The following is a 16,873-nucleotide window of genomic DNA, read 5'->3' on the forward strand; positions in this document are numbered from 1 at the left end:
CTCAGAATAGAGCACTGAAGTTATAACTCTATAAATTATTAGTACTGACCTTTGAAATTAAATGTACCCCTTTGTTCCTTTTCCTCTTTGAAGAAACAAGAATAACTTCCCATTTGTTTGCTATCAATGATGGTAAACCTAAAGATAATTTAAGTTATTAATATGAGCTTAATTCTCTAAATACTTTCAATGAAAATGACAAGACTTAGCCATTAATCAAAATTTTAAAAAAGAAAAAAAATTGTAATAACATTCAGGTGAAAACAATGGGAAAAAAATGCCAGTCACAAAAATATTTAGAATTTAACTAGTAATTTTATGTAACCAACCAGCTTAAAACTTAGTGTACTCACATGTATTGGGTATACAGAATGTTTCCTGTTGCATTGATGAGATAATTATTCTCAATAAGTTCATCATCTTTTCTCCAAGTCACGTTTACTGAATTCAGATCCCCAGATGTTGTGTACTGGCACGTGAGTTCTACATTAGAAGGTCTTTGCAAAGTGATATTTTTTTCTACTGCAACATTGGAATATTCTATTAGCCACAAAAGAAAACAAAACCAAATGATATTGTAAAAGCTACATAGAGGGGAAATCCAATATAAAAAAACAGTTTAAATCAACAGTAGTGCTCTACTAAGACCATTTCCTCATCTGACATTCCTTTCAGGAATTATTTCTCTGTTAACACCTAAATGGTTCCCTTTGTTATTCTCTTTCATAGGCACTGTTGAGGAAAAGCTCTGTTAAAACATTAACATAATTGCAAAAGCCTTAGGCTGTAATCTTCTTTTAAAAAATGTATTTCTTTATTGATTTCAGAGAGGAAGGGCGAAGGAGAGAAATAGAAACACCAATGATGAGAGAGAATCATTGATCGGCTACCTCCTGAACGTCCCCTACTGGAGATCGAGCCCACAACCCAGGCATGTGCCCTTGGCTGGAATCAAACCTGGGACTCTTCAGTCCACAGGCTGAAGCTCTATCCACTGAGCCAAGTCGGCTAGGGATAGGCTGTGATCTTAATCTCCTTAAAATCTGTAGCTCTGAAGGGTAGAGGAGGAAGCAACCTGTGAGTGGTGTCCTGTTTCATATACTTTCAGGTGCTTCTACAGTTTGCTTGCTTTCCTATCAGCAAAGCACAAGCATAAAACACTTAGAAAGAGTTTTACCTCTAAGTCTAAAATACTTTGTGGTTAGCCAACACACTAATATGTCCATTGAACTTGGTGCACAATGTATAAGCTTCCCCAGAACTCCACAACTGCAGTAACGTAGTTCTGCTTTCTTAGAGTGTTACAAAAGCAGCCATGGCATGTACATTTCCAGGACTTTTACCCATTTGCTCAGTATCTGAAGTATATTTTTTAAAAGGCTGTTCTTAAAATCATAGTAATTTACATCTGCCTAAATAGTCTTATTTTTATCATTAAAAATTTTAAAGTGTATGGACCTTTAAGCAAATTGTGATCTTTGAAAAAATGACAAGTTAGACCTTAAGGGGTACAATTGGGTATCATTTCACTTGAAATAAAAGTCTACTTTGACCTATTACAAAAAAGTAAAAAATTTAGAAAGCCTCTTAAAATTTATTACATAGGACATGGTTTAAATCAGGAACTCTTATTAAAAATAGTTAAGTGCACTACAACATGTGAAACTCAATAGCAGCCCTAGACAGTTTGGCTCTGTGAATAGAGCATCAGACTGAGGACCTAAGGGTCCTGGGTCTGATTCCAGTCAAGGGCACATACCTCGGTTGCAGGCTCCTCCCTGGCTTGGGCCCTGGTCAGGGCTATTGCAGGAGGCAACCAATCAATGTGCCTTTCTCATTGCTATTTCTCTCTGTGTTTCTGTCTCTCTTCCACTATCTCTAAAAATCAATGGAAAAATATCCTCGAGTGAGGATTAAAAAATAATAATAATAAATAAGTAAATAAATAAATACAACTCAATAATAGCAATAAAACATCTCGATTTTAAAATGAGCAAATAACCTGAATAGACATTCCTCAAGAAAAGAATTACAAATGGCCAACCAATACATGACGGGGTCCTCAACATCACTGATCATCAGGGACATGCAAGTCAAAACCACAGTGGAGACATCACACCTGATAGGATGGCTATTATAAAAAAGATACAAGATAACAAGCATTGGTGAGGATGTGGAGGAAAGGGAACACTTGTACACTGTTGGTGGGAATGTCATTTGGTGCAGCCATTTGGAAAACAGTATGGAGATTCCTCAAAAAATAAAAAAAAATAGAACTTCCATATTATCCAGCAATCCCATTTCTGGGCGCCTAGCTAAAGGGGATGAAATCAGATCTCAATGAGATATATGCATTGTCATGCTTGCTGCTGTGTAGTCACAACAGCCAACATAGCAAAACAACCCACGTGTTCATCAATAGAATGAACAAAGAAGTTGTGGTATATATAAAGTGGAATATTATTCAGCTATGACAAAGAAGGAAATCCTGCCTTTTACAATAACATGGATGAAACTGGAAGACATTATGTTAAGCGAAATAAGCCAGACAAAGATAAACACTGTATGATTTCACTTACTTGTAAAATCTTAAAAAAAAAAAAAAAGTTGAACTTCTAGAAGCAAAGAGTAGAAAGTTGGTTACCAGGGATGATGGGAACAGAGGAAATGAGATGTTGGTCAAATGTACAAAGTTGCAATTATGTAGGATGAATTAAGATTTGAGAGCTAATGTACAGGCATGAAGACTATATTCATTAATATACTTGATAATATTTTACTGAAATCTAAGAGTAGATTTCAGGTTCATTCATCACACACAGAAATAACTGTGAGAAGATGATATGTTAATTAGCTTGACTATGGTATCATCTCACTATCCTATATAATAAAAGGCTAATATGCAAATTGACTGAAAAGTGGAATGACTGGTCGCTATGACATGCACTGACCACCAGGGGGCAGATGCTCAATGCAGGAGCTGCTCCTGGTGGTCAGTGTGCTCTAACAAGGGGAGCACTGCTCAGCCAGAAGTGGGGCTCAAGGCTGGCTTGCGCAGCGGCGGTGGCAGGAGCCTCTCCCACCTCCATGGCAGTGCTAAGGATGTCCAACTACCCCCACCCCCACCCCCACAGTACATGATTTCATGCACTGGGCCTCTAGTATCTATCTATATATCTATCTATCTATATATATATATATATATATATATATATATGTATATATATATATATATATAATCATCATGTTAAACATGTACACTTTAAATACAATTTTAAAAAATATATATTTTAAAAAAATAATAGATCTCAAATGCAAATCTAAATCACAGGTGGGAATACAACACAATATCATAAAAACATTAATTATCCCCAAATTAATCTACAGATTCAGTGAAAGAGGATGATTGTCATGTTGGTCCAAAATTTGCAACTAATGTATTGCATCTGAATTTCCTTATAAGAAAAACTTTATTCTAAAAGAGACATCAACTTATAAAATGGCCCAAAAGAAAAAGAAAATAATATTAAAAGTAACTGTTGTAAGCACCATATACAGACGAACCTGAGTAATCAATATTGTTGCAAACATTCCATTTATAAAGTGGGTTAAAAATCCCAGTGATGGCAGTGAGAATAAACCTAAGGTTCCTAGTCACCATAAATTCATCTTCAGGTTAGAATTCTGTATTTCACGAAAGACAGTTCCTACAACCCAACTTTCTGATGAGAAGGCAACAGAACAACAACCAGCATGTAAATGTCGTTGTCTTGACAACCAGTGTTTCAAAATGAATGTCAAATCTTTTGTCAAATAAAAACAAATCTGGACTTAAATAAGGGAAAACTAGATTCAAAAAGTCTATTGCACTATGAGCATGCTCCCGACGTTGGATCTGCAAGCATCTCAAAATCAAAAAACAAACAGGCCTTTCTCTCATAGGGAGGGAAAGCCCGCTGGCAGGAGCTTTTGAGGGGACATTGGACAAACTAGTGGGGGAAGCACACAGCATGACTGGGCTGTCATGCACTTAGTGATTGCTCAGACCTGGGCAAGCCCAAGGTCAGGGGCCTATGAGGAAGAGAGAACTGCCTGACTCAAGTTCATCAGGCCAACGTGAAGGTAAGCAAGCAATGTACTGTGAACACTGGATGCCTTCGTAACAGTTGGGATACTGGTTTTAATAGCAGTTGCAGAATGAAAGAGTAGTTAGGAGTTAAGCCCTCCGAACAGGTTAAGTAAGTAAATAACCAGCCCAGCATCAACTAAAAAGTCAATGCTTGCTCTCGCCCCAAGCACCTTCCTTCCCCAGTTGCCTGCTGGACTGGAAGCTGAAGGGTGTGATGCTGCCAACATCCTCGGGCTGGTCAAAGGATTGGCAAACGTATTATTCACATGAATTCCCTTAAACATTTCATCCCAACGGGGAAACTCACCAGTAGAACATGCAAACAGTAAAAAAGCAAGTAAGAATACATCCTAAATATTGGAATGGGGATATTTGGGGGCAAACAGAAGTTGCACAATGTCATAAAAATGTTCTATGATAAAGTGCAGTGCAAACATCCCTTTGGAATCAGATTGGGGAGGAAAAAGCTCACCTTTCCTGATAAACAGAAGTACAGGAACAGTTTTTCAGATGAGAAGACATATAATTGGATAAAACTCGTTATTGACTCACTGAACAGGTTTAAAGTATTTTAAATGCTACTTGAACTTTTAATATTGTTACTTAAACAGATAATGCTTCTTACTCATTTAAAGAACTCTAAGATTGCTTTGAAACACTGGTGGTCAAACCCAAAAAAACATGAAAAGGGGAAGCAGAGCTGAGTTTTAGCCCAGAATTCTTTCCTCATTTTTCTCCTGCATTGTCATGGGCTCCCTGGGGCATCTTCAAATGAGCTGCTGAAAGGTCTTTCACAAGATACCTGAGTTCTCCTCTCAATGCAGAGTGATTGGAATGGATACACCAGCAAGAACTGTATCAGAGTACCTGCAAGTCAGGTACTCTCCTCTCCTCCCAGTGTCCCTTTTCCGGAGAGCCTTTCTCAGCTCCCATGTCTAGACAAGCTGCCTCTTCCTTGCACCCAGAGCCCAGCATCCTCATGGCAGAATCCCCATTCTGCTATACGGTACTATATATACTGTACAGATACTGTGATTGTATAAGGCAGTGGTCGGCAAACTGCGGTCCGCAAGGCACATGAGGATCTTTGGCCCCTTGAGTGTGGCCACGAAGTTTCAATCGCACTGTACGTGCGCGCCCGCACGTGGTATTTTGTGGAAGAGCCACACTCAAGGGGCCGCAGTTTGCCAACCACTGGTATAAGGGCCTGGTGTGTTTCTCCCAGCAGACCACGAGCATGGATTAGAACTTCACAAGATAAAATGCAGTGGCTTAATGAAAAATAAAAGCTTATTTCCTCATCGTATTATTAGAAATATGAACCTGGCCTGTGTTGCTCAGTAGGTTGTGTGTCCTCCTGTGCACCAAGAGGTCACTGGTTTGATTCCTAGTCAGGGCACATGCCTGAGCTTCTATGCAATCCCCAGTAAGGGGGGGAGGGTGCAAGAGGTGGGTGATTGATGTTTCTCTCTCATCAATGTTTCTATCTCTCCCTCTCCTTTCCTCTCTCTCTAAAATCAATTTTAAAAAACATACATATTTAAAGAAAAGAAATATGAAATATGATAGATTTACCAGTCAGGGATAGGTTGTGACTCTCCAAGGAAAGGTTGGAGTATCTGGCCAGCATTTCTTCTCGAGCAGGTAGACTTGTAAAAGGTGAAGCTGTGAGAAAAAGAACAGGTGATTATATATTCTTATCAAGATTAAGTGACTATCTAAAAGCCAGTTTCCAACAGCTAACAGCTAACGGGTAATATACTAGTCATGAAAAATAATGTTTTCAGGAAGATCTGATTAGCTTTATATGCTCCACAGATATTCACATTTTCAATTGTTTCTATGGTCTTTATTTTTTTTTAATGAAAAATACCTATTGATTTACACCAAGTGGCTTTAAAAATAACTTTAATTTTGTTATCCTACAATTTGTAGTTTCTTTATAAAATATAAATGAAGACATTGAGGGATTAGATACGAGTGGAAGGAAAAAGCAAGGCATGCGGAGGCAGAGAAGATGAGAGAACAGGAAGCACAGGATGGCCCTAATCAGGGGCATTAGCAGGAACACACAGAGCACTGAGCACGGGGACACTGGCCCAGGGACAGAGGACGCAGCGATGTCCAGTGAGTCCAGCTCTCTTCCTCTCCAGCTGCGGCTCCAGTGCAGGGGCCTCCTCGAAATCAACTTTTCTCTGTCGTTTGCATCTTCTTTTGAAAACTTTTAGCACAGAAACAAGTTTTGCATTTCAGCCTCTCTCACTGGCCTGGAACTTCCTTTCTTACACTGGCTACTGTTTCTCTGATATCGGGGCCCCAGACCTGACCTCCTCTGAAAACTACTCCAACTCCATCAAACAACTCAGAGAAGAAAAGTAAAGGCTCATTATTGTCAGTCTGGCTGCATTCCTTAAACTTCATTCAGTTTACATTAACCCTGGCTGGTTTTGCTTCACTTTTTTGTACTTCGCTCAAAATTAATTTCCAGTTATTTCCCTTTCTTCTCTGTATGAGAAATGGTATCAAAGTGAGCGGTTGCCTTTGTCGCTTCAGCTTGCACATAGCGTTTACAATATTGCCTGGAAAAAAATCTACCCAGCAGAACCTAATTCTCCTGGTACAAAGTGTTCCGAAGGCGTGGTCCCTTCTCCTGCAGCTTTGGAATGTGGAATGCACTTTCCCAGCAAATCATCCTTAACGAATGAAAGCCATAAATCATACTCCCTTCTGGCGATGATTATGTAGGAAAAGATACCTGAGGGTCTCACTGGGCTGCCAGAAATACAAGACCTTTCCTCCACCCACATTTAATATTCATCATTCTCTCCACCTCTCAGACACACCTGCACACATCCTTGTTGCCCAAAGGCTCTTTTCCTAATGAAAATGCTTCTTTTCCTTCTTGGGCCTTAGTGCACCAAGAGATGTCAGGAAAGAGAAAGTATCTCAGGAAGGTCCAGGCAGATGGGGTGGGAAGGAAGGAACTGATCTACTCCAGCATCGGCCCCAGGAAGATTGCACAGCACGGGCTCTAGCTCTGCCTCCTTGCTTTCTCCACCCAGCCCAGGCAGAACAGTAGACTGGGGTTCACACACTCCTTATCCCTGCAGCAGCATCCTTTCCAGAAGGCCTGACGTAATTTTATTATTATTATTATTATTATTATTATTATTATTATTATTTACCCTGTAAGCAACAATAAGAAGTGACAGAAGCTGAAAAAAAAAATTGTTGTCATTCTTCTTGTTTGACGTAAATGACTGTAGAGAGCACCTGACACATGCTTGACGCTGATGATGAGCGTGAAGCTCAGTGAGCTGGGTTCCAAGAGGTTGCATGAATCATAGCAACATCAATGTAGACCTCGGTGTGTGTCAGATTGTCATTAGGGCGTAAGACTAGCCCTCACTGGTAGTACTGACTGTAACCAGCCTGCATATTTCATACAAGTGGGAGCTACAGGTTGGGAAGTCTGATCTACATCTTCAAGGGACTGTGGAGGTACAGTGGCGGGGGGGGGGGGGGGAGGGCGCGGGAGGACTAATGATGAGGAGGTAAGGAGATGAGCTCCGAGGCGGTGGTTATTCTCACCAGGACCTGGATGGAAGGGCTCACCTAAGTCCTGAGTTAGAACAAGGAGAGAGAGGAGTCTAGGCTTGGGTTGGGCAAAATCTAAGTGCAGAGAAGTTGAAGGAAGAGAAGGAAAAGGAAAAACCAAGCTTTGAGAATAGGAAAGTTTGGGTAGTTCCAGAATATACTAGCCATCCTGACCACTTCCAATTGCCAGATCATGTGACAAAAGTACAATCCGATGTCTATAAACCAGCTTTCACCTGCCTCCTGACGTCCTGTTCCCTTTAAAGCATTCATGTTGATCAGGCTCGAACAAGCCCCAAGTGCAAAAGAATATGCATGACTGTTGTGATTTTGGTCTTGGGGAAATCCCTTTAAGAGGCAACATATACAAACATCCCAAGTGCAAGAGCAGGGCCATCTGTAGAAGGTGTTAGACTAGTAAAAGCAAGGAGTTCTTTGCTCAGCAGAGGTCTTTTTTAAGCAAAACAGGGAGAACAGTAAACCTATTGCTTTCAGTTGGCAGGAGGCTGATTAGCAGATGCTGGTATTTGAAGGAAACTGGCAGGAAATGCAGGCAGACGTGGCTTAAAAACTTCCCTAAAAGGATTAGGTTGTCACAAAAAGAAATACAAAATGGAGAAGCAGGAATTCTGTATCCTAACCCAAGTTCCACTACTGACTTGTTACTTGGGATTTCACTTCATGGAGAAAGAAGGGTGAGCAAAGTTGTATAATATTGAGTGATGGTGCCAAGAACTTGCAAGCATTCCTCCAGTTATGATACTCTCCCATTTCCTAGTCATTGCTGGAAATTGTCCACGGGGCATTATTTCCCAGGTGGTAACAAAAATGCCAACATCTGATAGTTGTGGCAGAAATGAAAGGTTTGTTTTCCTTCCTCTGCTGGGGCGGTGGCTGGAGCTGTATCATTCCCATGATTGGCTCCGTCTTTACACGGCCATCTTCCCTCTGTGGTCTTGACACGGCCTTCTTCTCTCTGTGGCTGTGTCTCTGTATCCAAATCTCTCATCTCCCTCCTTTACAAAGACCACAGTCATAGGGTGAGGGCTCATCCTAATTCAGAGTGACCTCAATTTACCTCGATTACCTCTGCAAAGACCAGACTTTCAAATACGGTCCCCTTCACAGGTACCAAGGGTCAGGGCTTGACCATTTCTTTTTGTGGTACATGGCTTGCCCATTGCATCGGGATGCTGTTACAGTGACAGTCCCTCACAACAGAGAATTATCCAGTCCAAAATGCCACGGCTGCGGAACCCTCACTTCCAAAAGGGTACTTCCTCCACCCTGATTCTTCAACAGTGTGGTTTTCTGTCATCATCCATGGCCCTGTGGCCCTGAGTTCCTGTTCTGCATTGTTTAGATGCAGAGATTTTGCTAGTAAGCTGTGACATTTCTTGCAACCCTTCTTTGCCTTTTCTCCTCTCCTCAAAACTAAACATTCATTTAGAACTGGAACAGAAAGGGGCTGGTGCTTCTTGGTCTTCAAAGTAGTCCACCCCTCGCAGAACCTTTGTGAGGCCTGGCCATGCCCTCCTCCTCTCCAGCGGCAGCCTCCTCTACCCACCTGCACATGAGCCCTGCCCCCAGCAGCCAGGCCACAGCTGAGGGGCAGAGCCAAGCAGAGTGCAGGGCAGCTCCCCACACCTCCCTCCAGAAAGGGTCTATTTTGGTGACCACTTAAGAAGAAGCCCCAGTTGCTGGATGGAGTTTTGAAATGCAAAACAGGAAGCCGGCCCTGGTTACTAGCTAGCTCAGGCTCTTGGCTCTATCACAGAAGTACTTCAGGCTTCGAGATCAATCCAATATCACATCTAAATTCTCTTTCAGGATCTCAGGATTATCCTATATAATAAAAGTGTAGTATGCAAATTGTCCCCTCCACTGGGAGTTCATCCGGGCATTCGACCAGGGGGTGGAGCAGGTGGGGGGAAGGGAGGGAGGCCCCAGCCAGCATCCGCTAGGGACCCTACCAGTGCACAAATTTCATGCACTGGGCCTCTAGTATAATTATAAAGCTGTAAAAAAAAGATTTGATCTTGGGAGTAGGGGTACATTAGTAATGACATGGACACAATAACTTTAAAAATGCCAGAAAAATAATTTTCAATTAAAAGAATAACACCATTTTTAAAGACAGCATCTATTCTTTCTATAGGAGCAATGCATTATTTGAGTCATTTTGTTATGTGTGAACAGTGACTATTATTAGGAATGGAGAGTTTATTTTTAACAAAGCATTGTGAGGTTTTTCTTCTCTATCACTGTGTGTGTCCTAAATTGTTTCTTGTTATGGTTCACATAATGTTATGAAATATGTGAGGCCAGCTGTACAGAAGTAACTTCAATAGATTACAGTTTAGGACAAACTACCTTAACACATAACCTGTTGCTATTTGAAAACAAACACTCCTTTGGAAAATGTACCTAATTACATACACTTAGGACCATTTCTCAATGATTCCCTACGGCTTAATGTTAAACTTTCTCAGAAAGAGCTGAAATTCTTTTGGCTTCTTTTCAAATAATCTGGAACTAACAGAGAAGTTTCAAGTGCAGAGTGAACAGTTCCCCTGTACATTTGAAAACAAGTTGGTGCCCTGATGGCCCATTCCCCTCTAAGACATTACTGCATATTTTCCACAGAGGATCTACCTCACATCTTCCCAATTCTGCTTTGAAACAGAGAAACAAGCATGTGTGCACTCCCCTCTCATGTCACACCTCATCTGAGTTTCTACAGAAGTCCTTTTGTTGAAATGTACTTTTTAACAAAAGGTTCCAGCTCAGCTGATGTGTTGCCATCAGTTGTCATGTCCTTCTGTTTTCCTTCAGTTTGGACACTTCAGTCTCTCCTGACCTTTTACGACCTTGATGCTTGTGAGAGGAACAGGAGAGCTGCTTTGTAATGTGATTAGATTCAGAGGCAGCTTCTCTGGCAGGAATATCTCAGGGGTGACCGTGTTCTTCTCATTGCATCCTGTCGGATGGCACGCCATCTTTACTTCTCTCTTTACTCATAATTTTCACTTTGATCATTTGATTAAAGCCATATCTGGCAGGCTTCTCTACTATAAATGTATTTTTTCTCCTTTTCATCAGTAAGAATTTTGTGTGATGTGACTTTGAAACTATGTAATATTCATCAAACTTTTACTTAATTCATTTAATTTATATCGGTATGTACTCATGAATATCCATATTATTCAATGGGCATTACTCAGTGGGTACTAATGGTACTAATCCATTAGTATTACTATTTATTTTGATGCCCAGTTTGGCCCAGCTTTGTCCAGTGGGAGCCCCTTCCCTCTGGTCCTGTATCCTTCTGATATGACCCGTGATGCCTTGAGCACTTCATTGCTTCTGGCACAAGATGTTCCAGGCTCATCTTATATTTTCCCCACCCCAGTCCTGAAATCAGCCGTTTCTCTAAGAAGTCCTAGCTACTGTTAGTAAAGAATGGTATTTCGACTCCAGTGCTAAGTATGGTTATCGCTATTGGGAAATCTCCACTCCATCTCAGCGGACAGAACTAAGAATATATACATGGTCATTTATACACACACATACTATAGGTATAAAGTGGATATAAAATATATCTGCATTTAAATACACAACATATGCATCATACCTAGAGTTATACACACATTCATATCTATGTATTTACTTATACAGATGTAGACATAAGAGTGAAATAGATGTTTAAAGTCATGAATTCATACTAATGCTACAAATTACAACCCAAGGTTCATTCTAGTTTCCTTTTTCTTTCTTAAAAATGTTTTATTCAATTTATTGGGGTGACATTGGTGAATAAAATTATGTACATTTCAACTATACACTTCTATGATGAATGATCTGTATATTTCCTTCTCTTCTAGTGAACAGTCTGGTCCTATTCTCCTTACTAGTTTTACTCATGTGATCCATCCATCCCCTACATGTAACTAATCTTCCACTACCACGCCAGGCCCCAAAGAGGTCCTGCCTGCTCTCCTGCCTCTTCACCTTCATCCCCTGATCAGGGCCAGAAACACGTGTCAGCTGGGCTTGCAAAAAGCCCTGGTCACTGCTCAGTTCCAGGCCATTCTCTGTGGGAGCATCCGCCCTACTGTGCTCAGACCCTAACACACCACCTGAGGCCGCTCTCCTACCTGGACACCATCCTGACCCGGCTAGGCCTCTAAGTCCCTGATCTGGGCCCCTTTGGCTCCTACAGGCCAACAAGGGAGGATACTTTCTGCATTTCCCCTCTGAACAGCTACAGGAAGGGCAGCGTTCTGGGAAGGGAAGGAAGAAGAGGATAGGAGGCGGGGCAGAAGACCAGGAAGAGGAAAAGAGAACAGTTAAATTAATTCTTTAAAAAAGGTTGTCGTGCAGATTCCATTCCCGGGCAGGGCAGATACCCAGGTTGCTGATTTGATCCATGGTTGGGGTAGGTATGGGAGGCAACAGATTGAAGTTCCTCTCTCATCTCTCTTTCACTTCCTCTCTCTAGAAATCAATAAACAGATCCTTGGGTGAGGATTTTAAAAAATGTTCATATAATGTTTAATGTGATGATAAATTTAGGGTCAACATTTTGATGCATCAGATACAACCCTGTTAAAGATATGATTCCAATTCACATGTTCCTTTAAACACTTTAAACACCTTGAAAGGTTAAAAACTGGTAAAGTTTTCTACACAGATACAGACTTACGCAATGTCAGCACATCTAGGTACTCGAATAATATTTATTCCAACATGCCGGGAGCCGGTCCATGCTTGCTGTTTCAAGGGACCTGGCATATATGGCATACTGTTCTTAATATGTTTTCTCACCTTCTTGGCACTATGTGTTTTAACTAAGGTCTCTGAGAAAGGTTGTTTCCCCAGTTAGGGATTTTCCCCTGATGTTAGGGAGGGAATAAAACCTCTTAACTAAGTGCCAGGCGGGTAATTAATCACTTTAACTATGAACAATCATGCTTAAGCTACATAATCTTTACTCCCTGGAATGGAGATAAGAAACGCCCTAACCTTTGTAATAGAGATTGATAGGATTGAATCAACTGGTATAAATACAGATGTAACAAGACAGCAAGAGACAGAGAGAGAGAGACAGAAATTGGCACAGAACCTACACAGAATGTTCTCTAGAGACAGAAGAACTTCGCTGGAGAGAACATGGCAAAAGATCCTGGACTGAACCTGACTACAGAAATTGGCAAGAAAACCTGACTAGAACCTGGTGACTGAACCTGGCTGGAGAACCTGGACAGAACCTGGCTGGAGAACCTAGCGAGGGAACATGGCTACAGAACCTGGCTGGAGAACATGGACACAGAACCTGGCTGGAGAACCTAGCGAGGGAACATGGCTACAGAACCTGGCTGGAGAACCTGGAGAACCTACAAGAGAACATGGACTCAGACCCTGGCAGGAGATCCTAAGCAGAACCTCTCTGGAGATCCAGACCAGAACTTGGCGGGAGATCCTGGCTAGGCTGCTGATCAACTGAACGCTGTCTCCGTGTCATTCCTTCTTCGCCGACTCCATCCACACCTTTGGGGACCCCTGGACCCGCTGGGGTTGGACCCCAGCACCAACACATATTTACTACTAAGCAGTTGCTTGGGTTGGGGGGTGGGGGGCGTATAGGAAGGAAGCAGGGGGTTGATGGAAGGAGCATATAGGCAATGTAACTCTCGAAGTTAAAAGTGATCATTTCAGATTACTCCCCTGAAAACATTTTTCAAAGGGCAAACAGGACCCATTCTCTTAATTTGTTCCATGTAATAATAATAACAATGATTTCTGAATATTCCTATTCAAATCATACTTCTCCCTTACAAAGGCATTTTACATTTCTTATTGAACTGAAACAGTCTACAAGTTAGGATGAATCCTTGTGCCTAACTTTATTCTAGGACTTGCACTGTGTCAGCAAGCTCTTCAGCTCAAGAGGAGCATCTAGATTCACACACTGTGCTCTCTGTTGGTGGTTCCAATCTTTCCTAGACACACCCAGTCACCCCAGAGCCACAACCGAGTCTCTGTTTAGGAAAACAAGCTTTGGAATTGGGCTGAACAATGCTAAGTTTCCTGCTCTACTACTTAATTAATTAAGTGTGCTTTGGCAATGATGTAACTTCACTAAGTTCCAATTTCCTCATCTCAAAGTCAGGGTCAATAAAAGCCAACACACAGTGCTATAAACTGCATAATGCAGTTATGCAAGGCACACAGTTGTTACACAGTTAATAGGAAAATGTATAACCATTTTTAACATTAAAATGTAGCCAAAAGTCTTTGGTTTATAGAACAGCTGTACATAAGTAGTTCTAAGCATCTCGATTTAAAAAAAAATGGCAGGAAACTTCACACTGTCCTTTAGGAAACAGGAAACTGAATCTCATCGAGATCAATGCAGAATCTATAAAACAAGATGAAGTTGCCTGACAACTTTTAATTCTTCCTTAAAATTAGATGCTAACTGCAAGCCTTTTCTGTGGCATAATTTTGCCGTAAGAGAAGCTGAAAGGACAACACTGACACTGCACACACCCAGATGTTTGCAATACATGCATACACTTTATTTGCTAATGTATTCCACGGTTGTTTTTTGCCTGCTTGTTTCTCTTTAGAAGTCCCCTCTGCATGTCAGGTTAAACCTGGGCTCCTGGTGCCAACAGAATAACTAACTGCCCAGCAGTGCACTCCTGAGGATGACATATCCCTGTAAAGCCTAGGGTTTCCACCTGCTCGGGATCACATGATTAAATACATGGAGGAATTTAAAAACTGCAGGTGTCCAGGCTGAGTCCCAGGCCAACTGAATCCGAATGTTTATTTATTTATTTATTGGTTAATCCTCACATGAGGATATTTTCCATTGATTTTTAGTGAGTGGAAAGGGGAGGGGGAGACAAAGAGAGAAACATTGATGTGAGAGAGACAGACATCTATTGGTTGTCTCAGGATCGAGCTTGCAACTGAGGTATGTGCCCCTGACCAGAATCGAACCCGGGACCCTTCAGTCTGTAGGCTGACACTCCACCACTGAGGCAAACTGGCTAGGGCTGAATCTGAATTTTTGAGGGCAGGATCCAGGGAGCACTTTTACCAATAAGTTCCCTGGAAATTCCAACAAACAGCCAAATCCCGCAGCAAAGTTCCAGGAGTAACCCAGTGTTCTGGGGTGAATGAAGGGTGATGCAGGGAAGGAGAACCAAGGAAAGCCGGGGGGCGTGAAGGGGGCGGTTAGGAGAGAGGCAGGGATGAAATGGCCTGGACAGTCCTTTAGGCTTGGTGTGAATGGAAAAGAGATGTGGGGCAAGGACATTTAGAAACTGAAGCAGCTCAAAATGTTGTGTCCAAGTTGTGAACAACTGGGCCTTTGAAAGGACCTTTATTAAAAAAAAAAAAAGAAGAAGAAGAAGAAGAAGAAGAATCATGTCCTTTGATTAACTTTCCATCTTCCAAGTATCTGATGAAAAATCTGCTATAAACCCATAAAAATGAATTCCTACGGAAAGCTGAAAACTTGTGTAGCATAATACTCCGATTTCAGTGAACTGATGGGCAGTATTTGCCAGCTAGAGGGGTGGTCTGTTTCCTAAGTGGCTGCTAACACTGACATAACACAGGAGTGAGCGGGCATTAGAAAACAGGTTAGGTGGAATGCTTTTCAACTAAACAGTAATTCTAAACAGGTGAAGCCAAAGATGGCAAGTTTGGCGTTGGTTTTGATAATATTTTGCCCACAAATACCTCTTTCAATTTGTCTTTAACAAAATAACCAAACATAAAACTTCACTTTCAAAGGCCATGGAGTCAAAGACAGTCTCCCTCTCCCCCCTCCCCCTTTTCTCCTCTCTTCTACTCTCCCTCTCCCCCTCCCTCCCTCCCTCCCTCCCTCCCTCCCTCCCTCCCTCCCTCCCTCCCTCCCTCCCTCCCTCTCAGTTGTGCGGCTTTGTTTGATTGTTTGGTTGTTGCTGCATTGCTGTTTCGCACCCTCAAAGCCAACCCGCCTGCTGGAAGAGAGTAGGTGCTATCTCCGCCTTACTATGCATTCAAATGCAGGGAGTTGGCCTGGGTGAATGTGGCTTTCAGAATACAGACCGCACTTTCCCAGAAGCCAGTCCCTGCCTGTGCCTGCCCACCCGCCCTCTTCTCCGAAACATGGAGACACTGCCCTCCTCCCACCGCCCCCACTCCCAGGCGCTGTGGGTTCCAGATTCACGCCCTGGAGGGGAGGTCCCCTACCCGCCCCCGTCCCCTCCTCCAGCTTAGATAACCCCGCTTGGCCAATGGAAGGCTCGGCCCTCACTGTCCACCTGCATCCCCAGCATCCTCGCCCCCCTTCCCACCCAGTGCCCAGTGCGCGCACGGGCCATGCACACCTCCCCCGCCCCTTCCTGCGCCCCCGCCCCTCCCGGGTCCTGCACCCCCTTTCCGCGCCCTCCGCCCATCCCGGTCCTGCACCCCTCACACCTGGGGGATGGTCATCCGCGGAGCTCGGGCACACCGCCGCCAGGAGGCACAGGAGGAGCAGCGGCTGGGGGGGCGCCCTGGGCCCCGGCAGGCCGGGGAGGGCGCACATGGTGCCCCGGGGTCTCCCTCGGTCCTCGCCAAGGCAGGTCCCTTGGCTGCCGTAGGTGCCCGCAGCACCTGCGCACACTCGCCAGTGGTCCAGCGCCCAACGCCAGCCAGTCGGGGGCAGGAAGCGCAAGAAAAGGCGGAGTGGGAGGGGCCGGCCCGGTGCCCTGCCCAGTGCCCTGCCCTCCTCCCCTCCCCCAGGGGACTCTCACCACGCCCGCAGATCCATAGCTGCGCACAGCCTCCATCCACATGTGACTCACAGCCCGCAGCCCGATTGCAGCAGGCGCACCCGGATGTGCGGTGGCCACTGCCCAGTGCAGTCCGGCCCGCCTCTACCCTGTGGGATCTGGCAGGTCTGGGAGGGGGAGCGAACTTGCTCAAGATGTGGGGCAGGGGATGTCCCGACCCATCTCCTGGGGGAGAGGTTGAAATTATGTATGTACATATACGCTTGTATATATGCCTGTATACGTATGTGTAGTATATGTAATATTATAGTGTAATATATTCCTTATAATGTCTGCAGACTATTTGCACTTCATTTGAAGTAGGTTCCCG

General features: G+C 43.2%; 1 protein-coding gene across 1 annotated transcript in view; it reads right to left on the reverse strand.

The window, feature by feature from the left end:
• Nucleotides 1–16,568, reverse strand: part of EMB (embigin) — a 29,275-nt gene extending 12,707 nt beyond the window's left edge. Inside the window, exons 1-4 of the mRNA XM_081090604.1 lie at nucleotides 16,208–16,568; nucleotides 5,705–5,794; nucleotides 354–540; nucleotides 50–138 (exon numbers count right to left, since the gene is read on the reverse strand). Coding sequence (XP_080946730.1) covers nucleotides 50–138; nucleotides 354–540; nucleotides 5,705–5,794; nucleotides 16,208–16,316 — 475 coding nt within the window. The 5' untranslated portion in view covers nucleotides 16,317–16,568. The remainder of the gene's footprint in view (nucleotides 1–49; nucleotides 139–353; nucleotides 541–5,704; nucleotides 5,795–16,207) is intronic.
• Between the last annotated feature and the right edge of the window lie 305 nt (nucleotides 16,569–16,873).

Source organism: Myotis nattereri (genome assembly GCF_964212035.1).
Source record: "Myotis nattereri genome assembly, chromosome: 4".
NCBI classification, from domain to species: Eukaryota; Metazoa; Chordata; class Mammalia; order Chiroptera; family Vespertilionidae; genus Myotis; species Myotis nattereri.